Source organism: Nyctereutes procyonoides, unplaced genomic scaffold (assembly GCF_905146905.1).
Source record: "Nyctereutes procyonoides isolate TBG_1078 unplaced genomic scaffold, NYPRO_anot_genome, whole genome shotgun sequence".
In the NCBI taxonomy this organism is placed as follows: Eukaryota; Metazoa; Chordata; class Mammalia; order Carnivora; family Canidae; genus Nyctereutes; species Nyctereutes procyonoides.
This window is the reverse complement of record NW_026575021.1, coordinates 8786662-8806455: the sequence shown is the minus strand read 5'-3', so window position 1 is coordinate 8806455 and position 19794 is coordinate 8786662. Positions and strand designations below refer to the sequence as shown.

Genomic DNA, 19794 nt, shown 5'->3' with positions numbered 1-19794 from the left:
CCACTATTGAAATCATAATTATTAAAACACACGCCAATTACACTATAGTACTATAAGTTTTATATAGTGATTAATGACCATATGCTTGAGTTTCATGAGAAAAGGGGGGTTTATTGTTTTGTATCAGTTTTTGCTTTAATAAGGCAAATTCAGGTACCGGTCTTCATAAAGTAATTTGTTTTTTAATGCATCAGAATTAGGTCTGGAGCTCCTTATTGGCATCAAATTGGAAGTCAGGCTTATGTGAATATAAACTTTTTTTAAAATCTTAAAATGTATCGCTTATGGAACAAAGAGCATATATCCAATAAGATAGGCGAAACAAAACCAAGAAGAAGCATGTATGTTGGCTTAAGACTGAAGGAGTTAATGTGATCATAGGACAAATCCTGAGTTCCTTAGGCATGGGGGGCTGGGTGGAAGAGGCAACTGCATGTTAACATAGCCTTTGGCAATTACAGTAGTACCAAGCATATAGTGGGTGTTCAATAAAGAGGTTAAGTGAAGGTAAGTGTGATGTATATTTTTAAAATAATATGGTAAATAATGAAAGTAAATAATAAAAATAAATAAAAATGAATAAAAAAAATAATTAAAACCTTGAATTACACCCTATTGTCAGATTGCAAATTTGATACTGACAAATTGTGGAGTCTATTCTACTTTGAATGTTGAGTATGGGTATTATGCAAGGCAGTAGGAATAGCATAATAACACAGGCAGTTTTTGCCATCCTTTTTTCTTATCCAGAGGAGAGAATAATTTTAGGAAACTATCAGACATAGCTTAAAAGTTGTGGTATACTCTGTACTTCTGAAAAGTAATACCAGACTTATGCACTTATTTTTGTTGTTTGTAGTGCTAATCCTCCATCTGGAATTGAAGATGAAACTGCTGAAAACGGCGTACCTAAACCGGTAACATAAGGCTTTGAAATCTAGTTACTCTGCGTTTTAAAATCTTTATCAGTAGTTTCCTGTTCACTAAGGGAGAAAGCCAAAAATTTAACGTGACTTTCGGTGTTCAGCATGATGCAGCCCCCTTTTATATCTCTCATCTCATCTGGTGCCATCAAAAGCACAGTGATGAGAATAGTGGGAGGAGACTTTCCATGAAATAGAACATGTACAAAGGCTTGAAGTTTACCGCTTTCAAGGAGCTGAATGATTGTAGCTCAACGAAGAAATCATAGTGAGCCTCATTTTCAGGGAAAACATTAAGTCCTAAGTTTGTCATAATTTTTGGCAAAATTTTTTATGTAAATATGTGATAGTCTCTAACCTCATTCATGTCTCTTAAAAGTGATGTTTTTCGGGGTGAAGTAATAATACTGGTTTTATGAATATTTCAGCATTCTGATCCTATAAAAAGAAGGAAATCATCATCCTACAGGCTTGAACTTGTATACAAAAAAATATTTTGCCCAAGTGATCTACTTTTTTGTTTACTATTATGTGGCTAACCACAAAATGACCTGTTAGAGCCACAGTAAAACCTTTGTAAATAGTCCCACTTTTTACTCATAGAAACGAAGTATTTCTTCAATCATTTGCATCCAGGGACTCTTCTAACTGTAAATGAATGACAAGAATAAGTGAGCTACTCCTTAACTATTTGGGGCTTTTTAACCATTACTGTTACAGGTAATTGTTTTCATATTCTTGCCAAAAATTCCTTTTCTTTTTATAATTTTTTTTCTTATAATTTTATGATTTATGTTCTAGATATCTTAGTACATGCCTTAGATTCTTGCCTTAGATTCTTTTTGCAGAGAAGCAGTTATAGGTCATAGGGAAAAAATACATATGGTGTTATTTACAAAAAAATGATGCTAACAAAAAAAAAGGTGCTGAAGGATTTTATTTCACATTCTTATTAATTTTAATCACATATAACAGTTATAATTGAGGTAGCAATGCTATGAAAATGTAACTTTTTTCTAAAACTGTATCAGTGAACACAATGATTGCCTTTTCAGTTATTCATGTTAGATATTGAGATGGGTTATTCAATATAGTATTTTATAATTGTTTCTGTTGGTATAGAAAGTGACCGAGACTGAAGATGATAGTGATAGTGACAGTGATGATGATGAGGATGATGTTCATGTCACTATAGGAGACATTAAAACAGGAGCACCACAGTATGGGTAAGTTGGTTGTTTTTGTTTGTTTGTTTTTAAGATTTATATATTAGAGAGAGGGAGAACACACACTCAGAAGGGGAAGCAGAGGGAGAGAATCTCAAGCAGACTCCCCTCTGATGAGCCCTGTGTGGGGCTCAGTCTCATGACCCTAAGATCTTAACCTGAGCCAAAACCAAGAGTTGGACACTCAACCGAGTGAGCCACCCACGCACCTCTTGGGTAAGTTATTTTTAAGTCATGATTATGTGCGTAAATCAAAGGTAGTGTGCTTTTATCAAACCAGTGGTGGTGGATTCCATTGTTTTTACTTTTTTCCATTTTACCATGATATGAAAGAACTCTTGTTAAAATTTCACTATGAGTTTTTAGAAGAGTAGATCTTAAAAATTCCCATCACAAGAAATAATATAGAACTGTGTTGGTGATGGATGTTAACGAATTATAATCATTTTCAGTTTATACATCTATTAAATCATTATACTGTACACCTAAAGTTACAGTGTTATATAATACACTTTTATCTCATGATAAAAAAAGAGTTTCACCATGAAAATATCTTAAAGAGAAAGTTATTTTATAGGTAAAGAACGTGGAAGCAGCTGTTTTTGATTTCTGAAATTAAGGTGTTTTTATAAATGAATTGACTACTGTAATTTCTTTTGTTAGAAATCCTTAAATTACAGATTTCATCTATATTCTTCCCTTGTATTATCCAAAACTGAGTTTACATTTTAATTTTTGTCCAATAAAAACAGTATCAAAGATATTTTTTTTGCTCTCCATAGTATATTTTTGAAGTTGTTAGTTATCCGTAGGCTTTTTAAGACATTATATCATCTCAAGTTTTATAGTCTGTAAAACTGGATCCAGTGAATTGACTGTCATTAGCTTACTGAGCACATAAAGAATCTTGCTGGAAGGTTAGAAGGGAATATATTTAAGTACAGAATGTGATTTTGTTATGGTGGTACTTAGGAGTATTTTTTCTGTGTTTTATCAGATTGGATATATAATGTAGTACTTGCACATTGAAAACAAACTTTTCATTAACTGCTCTATAATTCATTATGCAGCCTTATCTGGACTCATTATATACGTAAATATTTTTGAATATTTCTATAGTAGAACCATTTTTTTTTCCAAAGTTATTTTAGGAGCTTAATGGTAACTCAGTTATTGTCATGGTCGATTTCACATTACAATAAGGACTCCCTGTGTAATTTTAAAACTGGGGATCAGGGTTTAGGAGAGACTTAATCATGTTACGGGTAGACAACTCTGAGTGTTCTCATTTCTACTTAAAGATTAGTTTTGAGCTTACATGTAATGCTAGTAGACCTTTATGCTAATAGGCCTCTGCCATCTGCATTATGCAAAAGGAACATTATAATCATTGTGTGTTTAGTAAATACTATTATATAAAATTATTTGTGTTTACAACTGTAGAACAGTTAAAGCAAATGGTGAGTTTTTAAAATTAATTTGACCAAATTTTTGTGGGAATTGCATTCAAATATTAAATGTACATAGACTCCCATAGTACTTTCTCTGAGTTTTATTTCTTATAGCAGTTTCTAGTTTCATGAAATGTGGTTTGTTTGTTCATATTTATCACCTTTAGACTCTAAATTCCTTGAGTAGAAACCATAGTTTATGAATTTCCCTTTTCCTCACATTGCCTTACATGTAGTAAATATTCAATAAATGTGTATTGACTAAACAGACTGAATGTTACGAACTCCGTTGTCTTTCAGTGTTTTTTCCTCAGTATTTCAATACAAAAAATTTCAAATTATCCAAAGTTGAAAGAAGTGTGTGAACACCCATTTACCCATCATCTAGATTATACAATTTACATTTTGCTAGGTTTGCTAAATGTATATCATACAAACGTGTAAATGTATCTCTGTCCATACTTCTACCCTTCAATTGGTCTACTTTTTGTTTTTTCTATATTTCAAAATAACTTTTATAGATCTTTCTAAAGACTATAGAGCTTATTTAACGTTGATATTTCAAGATATATCTCTTGAAAACTGAAAGAGCCTATGAGAAAATAAAATTTGATGAATACTTTGTGCACAGAATTTTCAGAAGCAAATTATATTCAAGGAACAATACTAAATGGGTTTGTTGTAAGCTCTTAGTACAACATAGCATTTTTTTTAGGTAGCATACTTTTGTTTACAAAGTTCATTTCATCTAAAATGTAATGAAGAAAAGCAAAGTTTAGATTAGGAATAATTTAGCTTGTAAAGAGAAGTGGTTTCTTACCTTTGAGATTCATCCATTCATTCAGTAAACACTTAAAATAATTGGTACTGCATTAATTGATGAAAATATGAAAAATAATAAAATATCCTTATTTACTAGAATCAGGGAGACAGACATGTGCAAATATTTTCAGCACAGTCTAAGTGCTAGAATAGAAATGTACAAAGTGAATTAAAAACTTTTGAGAGGAGGGTTGCTAAAAGCCTATACGTGTTGAGAAGATCCTAGAGGAGATAATATTGAATTTGTGTGAACAATTCTTGAGACAGAAGAAAGAGGACTGATGACTTATCAGAGGTCACTACTAAGATATGGAAGCAGGGCTTAAAGGAGCTGCATGGCTGGAGAATACAATAGATGGTGAAAAGTGGTTGAGACCTCTTGAGGGAGTACATACCTTTAAAAGTTTTTAAGCAAGTAAGATTATTTGAAAAGATAACTAGCAGCAGTAGTTGAAATGGACTAAATAGAAAATAAGTTACTATATTTGAATTGTTCACATGAGGTGATAATCCAGACTAAGCTAGTGGTAGCAGTATAGGGATAGATGGAAAAAGATGCATTTGACTGTGTCATGAGTAGAAATAAGATGGATAGCAACATGGTTGTGGATGCAGAGTGAGTTAAAGGACTCAGTGACCTAGAGGTTTCTAGAGCAGTTAATGCAGTACCTGACATGTATGGGTGATGTAGAAACAGTAGGTTAAAATACATTTTTTTGGATGTATTTATTTTGAAGTTCCTTTAGATACCCAAGTATGTAGGCTATAGCATGACATGTATGGGTGATGTAGAAACAGTAGGTTAAAATACATTTTTTTGGATGTATTATTTTGAAGTTCCTTTAGATACCCAAGTATGTAGGCTATAGCATGTAGAGAATCTTGAGACCTCATAGAGGTCTAATGGAAGGTATCAGATTAGCTTAAGTGCAATTTTCCAAACAGCTAAGCTTCTCTACAAACAATGAATAGAAAGCCTTAGTGGTTTTTTTTTAAGTGATTTTTGTTTGTTTTAGATATTATTTATTTATTAGAGACAGCAAGCAAGCAAGGGGGGAGAGGCAGAGGAAGAAGGAGAGAGAGAGTGTTAGAGAATCCCAAGCAGACTGCACTGAGCATGGAGCCTGTTGTGTGGCTTGATCTCATGATCTGAGATCATGACCTGAGCCAAAATCAAGAATCGGACACTTAACTGACTGAGCCACCCAGGTGCCCTGAAAAATGGTGTTTTAAAAGTCAAACGTGGAGGGAAATATAATTAGATAGGAGCAAAGAAGTTCCTTTATTGAACTTATGGCTAAACCTTTTATAAGTACCATGTTTTATCCTTGAGCAATTCTGTAAGAGGACCTTTAGAGACTACTTGATTTTTGTACATTTGACTTTTAAACAGCTAGAACTTTTGTACATTATATGTAGATAACCCAAAAGCACTAACCCAAAAGTGCTTTTGCTGTGCTGAATTTAGATTATTGAAATGTGAGCCTCATGGGGCAGGAGCCATATCCATCCATTCAGTTCCTCATTCTCCTTCCTAAGCCTAGAACTATATATCTGATGCATTGTTGGTGTTTAAGCATCTACTAATGAATGAATATCATTGAAATAATTTAAACATTTCAAGATTATATGATAGTACTACCTGACATTAACAGTTTAATTGGGGCTATTTAATAGTTTCTAGATTTATAACAGTGGTGCTTTATGCAACTATTTGGATATTTTACTATATTTATTTTTTAATTTATCATTTTTAAAAGCAGAAAACAAAAATGATAGTGCTGATAAATTTAGTACATTGGAGACAAAAATGGAAATTATTAGGTAGATCAGAAACAGTGAATCTTCATAAATCCAGTTGCCTCAGAGTAGAGAAGCAAATTAAATAACCGAACGTAATGTGAGAAACATGTCCTTGAAAAGATTGAGGTCTTACTAATTACTCAAGTCTGTTTTGGTTAGTATATTTGATTTTTCTCCTCATGTAAAAGAACGCATTTATGGAAAAGTAGAGAACTATCTGTAAACTCATATTACAGAACATTTATACAAATTCCATGAGGTCTTAAGTGACTTAGTCAAGGTTAGACAACTAATAATTGACAAAACTTGTATTTGAACCTGGGTCTGACTCCAGATTTTGTATTTTTTAATCCTCTGTCATGTGTAGATTATATAACATTAAAGTACAGCTCAGTATCTTTTTCAACTATATACATTCAAGTAACCACTACCCAGATCAAGATAATGGGACATTACTAGCATTCTAGATATTTCCATCTTATTTCCTCAGTCATTGATAATCACTGATTATCACAGAACACTGTTCTGCTTTCACCCTAGATTTATTTTTAAATTTAATATAAATGAATTTATTTGTGGATAAAAGTACTCCATGGGTATTTAAAAGAGGATTTATCAACAGTATCAAATGCAGAAAGGACTATAAAGAGGTCACTGGAGTTGGGTACAAGGTGGAGAAATTTCCTTCTTGCAGGATTACTGCATGTTGAATAACTAGGAGGTGAGGAAATGAGGACATGGTGTATAGACCAAATGTCTTAGCCAAAATTTCTTGTGAAGTTTGTTGCAACCAGGTGGACTTAGTGGCAGGTAGGTTTTTCAGATAGAAAATAAGTTAGACTTTTAAAAAAATTTTTTTTTCTTTTAAAATTAAGACATTTCCTAAAATTTATGAGTCATTGTTAATATATGTAATTACTATGTGGGTGTATGATTTATTCGTATACATTGCATATATTCCTGTTTTGTTTAATTTCTTAGGATAATTTTTATTTTGTTTTTAGGAGTTATGGTACAGCACCTGTAAATCTTAACATCAAAACAGGGGGACGAGTTTATGGAACTACAGGTAAAACTTATATTTGTAGCTATATCAATAGGAAAATAAGGTATATATATATATATATATATATATATATGAATGAATAGGTCATAAATAGGTTGAACTATTACAGTTCAATTGAAAAGAGCAGTTTTTGACCATACATCATGGAGATGGACAAGCTTTTTCCGTAAAGGGCTACAGAATATTTTAGGCTGTGTAAGTCACAGGGTTCCTGTCATATTGTTGATTTTCTTGTTTGTTTTACAGCCCTTTAGAAAGGCAAAGATTTTTCTTAGCTTATAGGCTGTACAAAAATGTGATTTAAAACATGGATGTTAGCAACTTCCTGTTGGTACAGGAATTCCTTATAAGTAACAAGTCACTAATCTCTTAATCCAGAGATATTTTACATAAACTACTCCAGAAAGTTTGATTTCACCTTTTGTTTATGGTAAATATTACTCTAATGCTTTGTTTGGAACCTTTGCCATATTTAGTGCTGTTGGTAGTAAAAAAGGTCAAAGGTTTCTGTTTACCTGTGGTATCTCTTAGCTTTTTGCTTATAATTACCTTCATTTTGTAATTTTATAAAATAGGAACAAAAGTCAAAGGGGTGGACCTTGATGCACCTGGAAGCATTAATGGAGTTCCACTCTTGGAGGTAGATTTGGATTCTTTTGAAGATAAACCATGGCGTAAACCTGGTAAGATTATTGTGGATTGTATCAAAAGATTTTTAGTAAAAAACAGTCATTAGAAAAGTATTTTTTTTTAACAACCATTTAGAGTATTATTTTTTTAATGTCATTTTTGTTTTCTTAAGCACATGAGGAATAAGAATGGCCCATATTATTAAATCTTACTGAATTAAAACAAAGTAGACTTGCATGTTATTTTATTATAATGTCATTTGTAAAGGAAATACCTTTTCCCCCACTATTTGTTTTGTTTCCTAAATTCCACATGAGCCAAATCATTTTTTTTTTTTTAAATTTTTATTTATTTATGATAGTCACACAGAGAGAGAGAGAGAGAGAGAGAGAGAGAGAGAGGCAGAGACACAGGCTCCATGCACCGGGAGCCCGACGTGGGATTCGATCCCGGGTCTCCAGGATCGTGCCCTGGGCCAAAGGCAAGCACTAAACTGCTGCGCCACCCAGGGATCCCGAGCCAAATCATTATAGTGTTTATCTTTCTCTGACTGACTTATTTTGCTTAGCATAATACTTTCTGGCTTAAAGGGAGTACTTTAAATCAAAATATTTTTATGCTCCCATTGCTTTATGGTGGTAACTGGGAGAATTGGGAAAATTAGAAGGGGTGCTAAAACTTGATAGAACACTAAATTTGTATTTTTATATTTTATATGCTGCATAAAAATAGGATCAAAGTATTTGTACACTAACACTGTGCTTTATCTTTAGGTGCTGATCTTTCTGATTATTTTAACTATGGGTTTAATGAGGACACCTGGAAAGCTTACTGTGAAAAACAAAAGAGGATACGGATGGGACTTGAAGTTATACCAGTTACCTCTACTACAAATAAAATTACGGTAATTAGTAAATATTACAGAATACCCTAGCCTTTCCTAGAGTCCCAAATTTACTCCCCAGATAAATCACTTTTTCCCCATTAAGGTGGTTAAATGCTATAAGATAGTTTAAAATTTTCTTTTTCTTTACCATGTTTTTTTTTTTTTTTTCCCTTCCTTCCCTTTCAGTTTCATATTAATATTGTCTGATGTTCTTAGTTTCAAGTCACAGACTAGCCACAGCTAGTTTGTCTTTATATGGCCTATCAATTAAAAATTATGTGGTATCTTAATGGGGAATATGTTATTTAACTTAGGCCGAAGACTGTACTATGGAAGTTACACCAGGTGCAGAGATCCAAGATGGCAGATTCAATCTTTTTAAGGTGAATTTTAGTAAATTATCCTTGGTTGCTCTCATTTTTTGTTCTTGAGTCTGCTCCCATACCACTACTCAAGGGATGAGATTAAAGTGGAAATAGCTACCTTTTTTCCAAACCTTCAGCTTCCTGGTGACTTACAAATTTGCTGATTGTTGTTGTATCTCCACTTTTGCAAGCATGTGAATTTATAGCCTATTATACTAACAAATGCGAAGTAAAACTATTCTTGCTATATGTTGTGATTTTATTTTGAATTATAGTATATGTTTGTTTGTAAGACATAAAAGTTCACACCATAAGGCTAAGCTCTCATTTTAGATGATGCTATAATCTTTATATCAGAATTGGAGACTTTTCCTAATTTTTATTTAAAGAAGTGATAGAGAAGATGGCATACTGCTTATCTGTATGACACTAAAATCATTGGTGTAATGTGTCTTATAGTTTAAGATGTCTCAAAAAACTTAGGCATTTTTGAGAGTCTCAAAGACTCAACAGAATAAGATAAAGCCATTGATTTTTAAAATTTGTAACTTTAAATCATTAGTTTTAGGTGGGACTTGCAGGTTGATATTCCTTCCCACTTGGGTATAAAGTCTGACTTCTGGCTTCTCCATTCCATATCACAGACCCAGTCCAGAGATTAATGTCATATTTTCATATCTCTACAATATACAGCAACCCACAAACTTTTCTCGAAACCTGATTGTATACTCTTTTCTTTTACCTTATTCATTCTTAGTTCTTAATTCTTGTATTGAACGACACTGGAATGAAGACTGGGAGTGGCTTTTAGATTGGGTTATATACTCAGGGAACTTCTGTGGACAGGAACTTTTCTGTGATCCTTTTGGGACTACAGCCCTGTCCACCACAATACTGCCTTATGCAATACATGTGCTATATCCGCAGATGTAGCCGCTCTGCTGGACACAGTTCTGTGTAGAGAATTTAATTTAAATTTACATCCTACTTTGGGTAAGTATTTGGTTCTTGTTCTGCTGTCAATCTTTTGAAAGTGTGTGATGATGTCTATTCTATTTTAAACGGCTATCAGGTTCTTTTTGGTGCTGTCTTATTTAAGGAATGAATATATTGTTACGCTTGATTACAATGAATAGAAAAGTTGTCTTGATGATGAAATAGTTCGTTTGCAGTGGTCCTTTTTTTTTTTTTCTAACAGAAATGAAAACAAGATGTCTTTGAAAACTGCCAGGTTCTATATTTTTTGTCTTTTTGCAGTAAACTTCTGAAACTAAAGACTTAAAAGAATTCCTAGGAGCTGTTCTCGAAAGTGGACGCTGTGAATGAGTTTTTTATATACATACGATCTACCAAAATTATTTTGAAGTTTGTTTTGGTTATATGAGAGGAGGTCATTGTTCCATTCTGATTTATTTGGTTCTGAATTAATGAGGATTTGAATTTAATGGGTGTAGTCTAATGGTTTTTCTTGCCTTGATAATGTGCATTAAATATTATTCATTTGTTAGAAATACTGATTTGGAAATAGGGTGTGTATTTTATTAATTTTTAAAAATATTTGAGGGAGCATATCCTAGTCAGGGGGCAGGACAGAGAGGGAGAATCTCAAGCAGACTCTCTGCTGAGCAGGGAGCCTGGCTAGAGGGGGTGGGGGTGGCTCAACCTCATGATCTCTGAGAACATGACCTGAGCCAAAATCACAAGTTGGAAACTTAACTGACTGAGCCACCCAGGTGCGCCTATGGTGTGTATTTTAATAATGTGTGTGGCTCATCCTTTTTATGTATATTGTGATCTGTAAGATACATTTTATTGATGTTGCTCAAAATCTGCAACTACTGGTTGTATGGGAGTGTTTGGCATTTTCAGGATACAGTTTGACATTAAATTTCAGACAAGTTTCTGTCACCTTAAATAAATATCCTTGTTCAAATTTCTACGTCGGGCTATACAGTGCTTTGAAAAAGTCTGAGTTGCCTTTTACTATCTATCCTGCAACTCTGGAAAATACAAAAATGTCATAAGAATATAATGGGTAACCCAGATATGCAAAGATAAATTTCTTAGGTATTACTAGGTACCAAAATGCTTATTTTAGACTAAATGCTATAGGAATTGGAGAAATGAGTTGATGAGAAACTACCCTAGGAATAGAAATGGCATTGAGTACAATATATAGCTACGTTTTATTTCTGTATTTTTTATAAAATCTGAAGATGCAGTATTAGAGAAGCATATGTCATTTTAATCAAAACCTTGTGAGTGGAGAACAGAAGGAAAAATATTATAGATTAGGAAATGGCTTGGGCAAAGAAAGAAACTCAGCTTAATTTAGTAGATAGTGGATGAGAGTATTATTGAAGAAATTAGCCTTACTGGGTGAGTTCTTTTTGGAAAATAATAGAAGAGAGATGACTTTGTAGGGTGTGGTTTCATTCTAGAAAGCCTAGAAACAAGGACAAATTGGAGGAGTTATTGCCTATTTGTGAGCAAGAAAGTGCCTTATAACTAACATAAATTCTGGAAGTACAAGTAATATAAGTAACAATTCTGGCAGCAATATAAGGTGTGGTCAGAAAAAGAAAGTCTAAGCTCTTACCTACTAATCCACTGTTTGAATTAGTTATTAGGGTTGGTGAGACAGAAGAAAAAGGACTTCTCCAATTTTTTTATTATGTCTGAGCACCTCTAATGTGCACAGCATTGTGCTTGATACTCTAGTAAGATAAGGTCTCTGTATTCAAGGAGCTCATGATCTGAGTAATGTATATATATGAACAGTATAGTGTGAGAAATGTGTTAGTGCTATTCAAAGTACAGTAGGGAGTTCACAGGATAGAGTGGGTTGTTCACAGGATAGAGTGGGTTACCCTATGGTGCAGAATCTAGAAGGATTCAAACATGGTAACTGTAAGATGCGTGAGTTTTCATTAGTAGGAGAGGGGAAGTATAAAACATTTAAGACAGAGAGAGCAATATGAGCAAAACCTGATAGCATGAAAGGAGAGTTGGGGTGGATGAGAGAGATTCTAGGAGAGAAGCCTGGAAATGGTAGACATGGGGCCGTGATCTTAAACTAGCCTGCAGACATTTGTGTAGGCCATAGGAAGCCATTGGAAAGTTTTTGAGTAATAGAATAGCATGAGCAAATCTGGTTTTTAGAAGAACGGACAAGTGTTCTTGAAAAGGGTAGGGTATAAGGAGAAAATGAAGTCACAGACCAGATACGAAGCTATTGGAGTACTGTAGAGATGAAATGAGTGAAGAACCCATCTTAAACTAGTGAATATAGAAAAAGGGAACAGATTTGAGAATCACAATTTTTCTTTTCACGTCTACTTTTTTTTTCTCGTCTACTTTTTAAAATATTTAATCAACTGAGACAAACAACCTACTAGCCTCTTTAAAACAATTTTTTAAACTTTATAAGTAAATTTTCAAATATACTCATCAGTAAATGAATAGTACAAATGCATTCCTATGTATTTATTACAGTGCCTCAATGATTATCAACATTTTGACATTCTTACCATTCTTTTATATACTTCAATATGTATAAGGTTTTTGTTTTATTTTTCTGGTTTTTGTTCTTTTTTTGAAATGAAAGGAGATGAAGTTTAAGTATAAAAATAAAATCACTTGGGTGCAAAAACAATTGTGTAAGTTGGAGTGAGGAGCAGGGAAAGGGTGACTAGTGGGAATGAGTAGCATGTATGTGTCAGGAAAAATTGATCACAGCCTTCTCTGAAAATATTTTTATGTCTGTATGTGCGCACACACACACACACACACGCAGATGATTTTATTTTCCTCGGTGGATAAGTATAAGCTGTGTCACCCTGTTTTGATATTTCCCAACTATGTGTCCTGGTCTGTTATCATCTGTTGTACCACGCGTTCATTTGTACCCTCTAAATATGGGCACATATATCCTTTATTTATGGGATATTTTCTTCTCTATTATGTTTTTACTTTTTCTATGCTTTCTAATGCCTTCTGGACCTCCCATTCAAATATTGGACCTGTTATGCTAGTGCTTTAATTTTCTTTTCTCTCATTTTCTCCCTCTTTGTCTTCTATTATCTGGGAGATTTCTTTAGCCTTATAACTCTTATTCATTTTTTCCTTTCTGTGGTTATAATGTTAATATTCAAGATCTGTCAGAAGATATTTATGTTAATGATAGGTTGTTTGTTTCATTTAGGTTTTATTTTTCTACAGAGTGTGTTTGTTGTTTTTGGCTTCTGACTTTCCTCAAATGTTTGTTGATCCTTGGACATTCACTCATAAGTGAATGGGCCTCTAAAGTGATCAGAAACTCTGAATATAAATAAAATTTACTATAGTCTTTACTATAGAGCTAAGTTCTTTTAACTGTCTCACATGTCAGTATCATTTGGGTTATTTTGTTTTTTTCTTTTTGTGGCGATTTGGTTTTTCAGGAAATAGATTTCAGTGGCCTGCCTAGAGGGTTTATACTTGGCTGGTTCAGATGTTCTGGGAACTTGAGTTGTCAATTTCTGAACCTTTTTGGGTCCTGCAGTGGAAATCATAATAATATTTTTGGTTTTTTGTTGCTAACTTAGGATTCAGGTTTCCTTAGTCTGCTCAGTTACTATATTTTAATCTGCTTTCAAAGTCCCAAATTTTATTGCTTTGTCAGTGATTTTGTTCTTGTGGATTGAAACAAAATTATGATAATTTATGTGCTTTGCTATTTTTCCCTTTTTTACTTTAGTATTATGTGACAGATATTTCCTAGGTTATTAAGGTTTTTTGATAAATAACATTTTAAATAGTGCATTATTTGGATGTACTACACTTAACAAATTTCCTTTCAGATATTTTGTTTGTAAGGTTAATCTTTTATAATCTATGAAGAGCAGTTGAAATTTCACAAATTAAGTTTTGGTACACTGGTAGTATGATTTGAAATATTTAGCTTCTCAAGTTTACAGATTTCATTCAACTTTTGTTTGGATATGTAAGACCTACTGACATGACTTTGTTTTTAAAAAATCTGTCATGATATCTTATAGTCATTTCTCAAAATACTAGATCATGTTTTAAAAAAATAGTCTCATTCTGGTTAGATACGTTTTGACTCTGTGTAATCCTGAGTGCAACATCTGAAAGCAAACACATGGATGCAAGTTAATGAGAGTTGCTAAAATGGCAAAGATGTTCAGAATTAAGAGTATTTTACAAAGAAATTAAGGGAAGAAGAAAACTTAAGTGAGGAAACAGAAGCAATTTTTATGTTTAAAAATGTACTGTCTTCCTGATGCCTTTTCTTTTTCTCCCTGTTGTAAATAATCTTTCATCCGTGTGCTCTTCTCTCTCTTCCCCTCCCCCTCTTCTGCTTCTCTTTTTCTCTCTACTTCCTTCACCCTTCCCAGTTTGTAATTGAGTGTTGACTATACCAGGAAGCATCTCAGGCTTGAGCATTATTGACCTAGACTTTGTAATCTTAGAGTTTTTCTGAATTAATGGGGGAAGTAGTCATTAGTTAGATAATTGAGCCAAAAATTATATAGTTATAAATTCCAAGTCCTATGAAAGACTTTGCAGTGACATTTAGGCTGAGTCCCAAAGTCAGTCAAATAAAAAATAAATATTGAGTGCTTACTGCGTGCCAGGCACTATTTTTAGGTTGGGATACAGATTTGAATAAAACCTAAATACAGTATAAATCCTTGTAGGCCATGATAAATTTAGGTTTTATTCTGTTTGCATTGGGAAGCTATTGGAGAATTTTGAGCAGAGGAGAGACATGAGTTGATTTACACTTTTAATAAAATGCTTGGCTGTATATGGAGGATGGATTTTACAGAGGTAAGACTAAAGCAGAGAGAACATTTAGCAGAACAGTCGATAAGTGGTGGTAGATTTAACCTGGATTTTAGGGGTAGACATAATCAGTGGTTGAATTTGGTATGTATCATAAAGGTAAAGGTGACAGAGGATGGTCCTATCTATTGGATAATTGCTAGGATTTCTTTTTTTTCCTGAGTAACTCTGTAGATGATGGTGCTATTTACTTACGGAGAAGACTTGGATAGTATCAGATTGGGGAATAAGTGGGAAATCAGTAGTTTTGTACTGATCACGGCAGGTTTGAGTTGCCTATTAGATAATTGGATATAAATTACTGAAGGGGAACAATTGAGACCATACTCTTAACTCTCAATATTCCTGATATTTGCAGGAAGAATTTTGCATTTCTTTTTTCTGTGTTATCATAGCATCTTTTATCCCACAGATACTTTTTTTCATAGCATTTATTGTATTGGTCTGATCGTTCATGTATCTGTCTTGTCCCATGGTCTAAGATTTTGTTGTATTTTTCTCTCTAGTCTCAACCTCTGGTAACAGATTTTTAGATAATAAATAATAGATATTTAATGTTTGATGAGTGAACCCTGTTTGTTTCCCATCATCACATTCTGTCGGTTTACCTTTCAAGTGTCTTATCAGATCTGTTTCTTACTGTCTATCCTCATTTTCTTGGTACTAATCCTCTGTCATCCCTCACTAGGATCTGGGTCTTTTAAATGGATTTTTTTTAAAAAGTGGAACTCTAAAATGTCAGTGTTAAACCCTAATTATATAAAGACAGCCATTAGGGGTTGGGTTCAGCAGTACTAATAAGAGATCTCACTTAAATGCTTCAGATACATTCTTTTCCTCATACAATGATTATATGAGAGCTAGATGGTTTCTGGAATTGGTGGTTTGAGTGTAGCAGAGTCAAGGTGTCTGAAGTTTTCTTGGCTTTTACCTCATGGGGAAAAAGAATGATGCTGAATTTAGATTTTAAGCAGGACATAGAATATAGTTTTTTAAGTGTAGGGCAACTTAGTTTGTTTGAATTTAATAAATTAATGATGATTTAAGATAGGAAGGGGAATATAAAAGGAGAGGAGTGTAAAGAAGAATTTCACCAGTTTGTAGGAGTATGACTGGACCAAAGTCAAAAGATCTGCTAGGAGCAGAAAAGATGGCTAAATCTGGGAGAAATTATAGAGTAAGTAGATAACTGGTTTGAAAATGAATATAAGGAGGGGAAGAAAGTTATTAAGGAGACAGATGACTACCTTCCAGCTGCTAGGGGTATTAAACTGGCAGGATGGTGGTACAGTTGGTTGATGAGGGGGAAACAAATGGTTTGGAAGTTCAACAAGGGGTTATTAATACTCATGTTGGAGCAGATCACAGTCTGAATTGAAAATGGCCAGAATGGCTAAAATGGCCATTGGTAGTTTTTTTCAGAATGGTAGTAAACATAGAAGGGGAAAATTCTTCAAAGCCTTTCTTGAACTCTGAAACATGGAGTCATAACCAAGTATTTTGGACTTATTTGTGGCATTTAAGGGAGTTTATGAAAGGACTTATAGCTTATTAGAGTGCTAAGTGACATTAGTGTGAACTTTTTAATAGTTGGGAACATTTTGATCCCCTAATCCATCCTTGGTGCCTTTACTTAATGCTATTCTAAAATAGGATAATTTTATTAAATATTCAGCAACAAAACATACTTCATATTTAATTTGAAATCACATGTTACAAATTTGAACACCTTTCATGTATTTTGAGTGTTCTATTAAATAAGCTAATAACCCTTTTTTTTAAGGTACAGCAGGGAAGAACTGGAAATTCAGAGAAGGAAGCAGCGCTTCCATCTACAAAAGCGGAGTTTACTTCTCCTCCTTCTTTGTTCAAGACTGGACTCCCACCAAGCAGGTTAGTTAGACAATTATAACTCCATTTATTGAAGGCATTGGTATCTTCATCTTGTATTAGAGCTATAAAGTATAAGTGCTGAATGTTCTGCCAAAAAACTGGGACATTCTATGTTGTTTTAGTACAAAATGAATTCCCTGAAAAATTCTTCTGGGTGCCTTCCATTTAAAAAAAAATAATCTAGGTAAGCAATAAATGAAGCATGGTATATAGTTACATGTATATTAAAAAGATAGTCTTACACATAGGAGAGATGGCAGTAACAATGGTCTTGCTGTTTTCTGTGCTCATTATTATTCATAAATAAAGAATTATTGGGACTTTCTAAGTCTAGATCTATTGGCCTAAATGTGTTTTACTAATTTTAGTCAAAGAGATTGTAAAAATTTCAGCCTGGGCAGTCTTTCTGATTAAAACCATTTTCTTTTCTTTCTTTGGTTTGTTTTGATAATACCTAACTTTGAATTTCACAAGATGGCAATTGTAAGAGGCAGATGTGCTGGCTAATGGTTAACCTGTTGCCAGGAAAATGGTAAAGGGTAAGCTAAAATAGGGAAATATGATCTTAGTTTAGTTTTGAGTTAGATAAAGATGACTTAAGTCAGTTATTTCTTTGGGCTTGAAACAACTGAGTAACCCAACTGTTAACTAGTTCTGAGTCCTATCATTTACCTTTTGTGGTACTTAAGTTTACTTTACAGTTTTCTGGTTTTGTTATTCTGTAATTTTGAATTGCTATAAGAGATTATATTTCATAATATGCAAATGCAGGAAGAGATGGTATGGGAAAATGTGGTTTAGCTCTAAGATAAAGGTTCTTGAAACTTTCAGCCAAAATTAAATGTCACAAAGCCAACTTGGATTTTGACTGTCTCTTCTCCTCCTAACAATTACTAGTCATGGACATATCCAAATTTTATTTAAACTAAATGAAATCTCATCAAATGTTTGGCTAAGAAGTTATGATAGCTGAGGAGTACCAATCCTTTTAATATGTAGTCTTTTTTTTTTTCATATTTTAAAAGAGGTTACTTTTATTCATTTAGTTTATTGTGTTCTGCAGTATAGAATGATGTGACGATCTTTGACTCTGGTGCCAGACTTCTAGGGTTTGAATTCTGCCTCTATTACTTACTAGCTCTGTGTCCTTGAGCATATCCCCTAATCTTATTCTTTCATTTCCTGATCTGTAAAATGTAGTAATAATTAATAATAATAACCTATCTCTGGCAGAGTAGTTATGTATATTAAATGATTCAATTTATGTGATGTTTTTAGAACAGTGGTATGCACATAGGTAGTACTCTATAGATGTTTGCTAAGTAAGCTATTTAAAAATCAGTAGCAGGTTTTCTGTTATTTTGCCTGCCCCCTCCTTATTAAAAACAAAAAACAAACCCCAAAAAACCTTGGGCCAGATTATGTAGGGCATTGTACCATTAGAAGTGCTTTGGCTTTTCCTGTTAGTGAAATAAAAAGGATGTTAGCGACAGAGTTTGTGCAGAGGAATGAAATAATCTACTGTAGGGTTTTTGTTTTTGTTTTTTAAGATTTTACTTATTTGAGAGAGAATAAGAGAGAGAAAGAGCACCAGCAGGGGAAGGGTCAGAGGGAAGCAGATTGCCCCACTTAGCAGGGAACCTGACTCGGGGCTCAATCCCAGGACCCTGGGATCACGACCTGATCTGAAGGCAGACGCTTAACCGATGGTTGAGTGTCGCTTGAGCGACCCAGGTACCCCTTACTGTAGGTTTTTAAAGTCTTAATTGCTTTATTAAAAAGATCAGACTACAGAGAGTTTAGGCGTAGAAACTAGGAGGCCAGTTAGGAGGTTGTAACAGTTATCTAGGTAAGAGATAACTTGGGCCAGAGTGGTTGTGGTGCAGATGGTGAAGATCATTTACATCTGAGATGGAAGAGACAGTAGGAGGAAGGAGGGCTTTTCAGAGGGAGACCAAGAATTCAGTTTAGGACATAATAAAATTGAGATGTCTGTTGGAGAATTTGCATAGGAAGGGATATAGGGATCTGGAGTCAAGGGGAAAGATACGGGCTGGGGATAGAAATTTCGGAACAGTTGGTGTTTTAATTAGTATTTAAGTGAAGTTGTGAAACTGAATTAGAATGTATTGATAGAGAAGTGGTAAGGACAGAGCCCTGGGGTGCTTCTTTCCAGGTAAGAAAAGAAGGTGGAGGAGATCCATAGAGAAGAATGACTACTGGCATAGGAAGAACACCCATTGTATGTCTTGAAAAATAATGTATTTCAAAGTAAAGTAGAGAATTAATTACCAAATAATACTGATTGGCCAAGAAGAAGGGGACTGAGAATGACTTTTAGATTTTATTTTAGTGATTTCTACCCTCAGCATGGGGTTTGAACTTATAACCCCAAGATCAAGAGTCCTATGGTCCACTGACTGAGTCAGCCAGGTGCCCCGACTTTTTTTAGATTTTAAAACACAAAGGTTGCTGGTGGTCCTGACCAGGATCATTTTTAGTGGCATAAGGTGAAGTTTGAATAAAAGGACTTTTTGGAATGGATTCAAGAGAGAATGGAAGGAGAGGAATTATTATTTTTTAAGATTTTATTTATTTAATCATGAGAGAGAGAGAAAGAGAGGCAGAGACATTGGCAGAGGGAGAAACAAGCTCCCCACAAGGAGCCCAATGTGAGACTCGATCCCAGGTCCCGGGATCAAGACCTAAGCTGAAGGCAGATGCTCAACCGCTGAGCCATCCAGGCGTCCCTGGAATGAGAATGAGAAAATATGGGCAATTCTTTTTTTTTTTTTAAGATTTTATTTATTTATTTATTTATTTATTCATTCATTCATTCATTCATGCATTCATTCATTCATGAATGACACGTAGAGAAA

The 19794-nt window shown here is 33.9% G+C and overlaps 1 protein-coding gene across 17 annotated transcripts in view; it reads left to right on the top strand.

Moving 5' to 3' along the window:
- The window catches only part of FIP1L1 (factor interacting with PAPOLA and CPSF1), a 72363-nt gene that overhangs the window by 7130 nt on the left and 45439 nt on the right, over positions 1-19794 (top strand). For 8 of the 17 annotated variants that reach the window (XM_055341073.1, XM_055341058.1, XM_055341006.1 and 5 more), the window contains 7 exons: positions 860-917; positions 2046-2149; positions 7230-7294; positions 7867-7974; positions 8695-8825; positions 9122-9190; positions 16806-16915. In XM_055341073.1, coding sequence (XP_055197048.1) covers positions 860-917; positions 2046-2149; positions 7230-7294; positions 7867-7974; positions 8695-8825; positions 9122-9190; positions 16806-16915 — 645 coding nt within the window. The remainder of the gene's footprint in view (positions 1-859; positions 918-2045; positions 2150-7229; positions 7295-7866; positions 7975-8694; positions 8826-9121; positions 9191-16805; positions 16916-19794) is intronic. The other 9 variants (XM_055341114.1, XM_055341095.1, XM_055341028.1 and 6 more) reach the window with 2 other exon arrangements.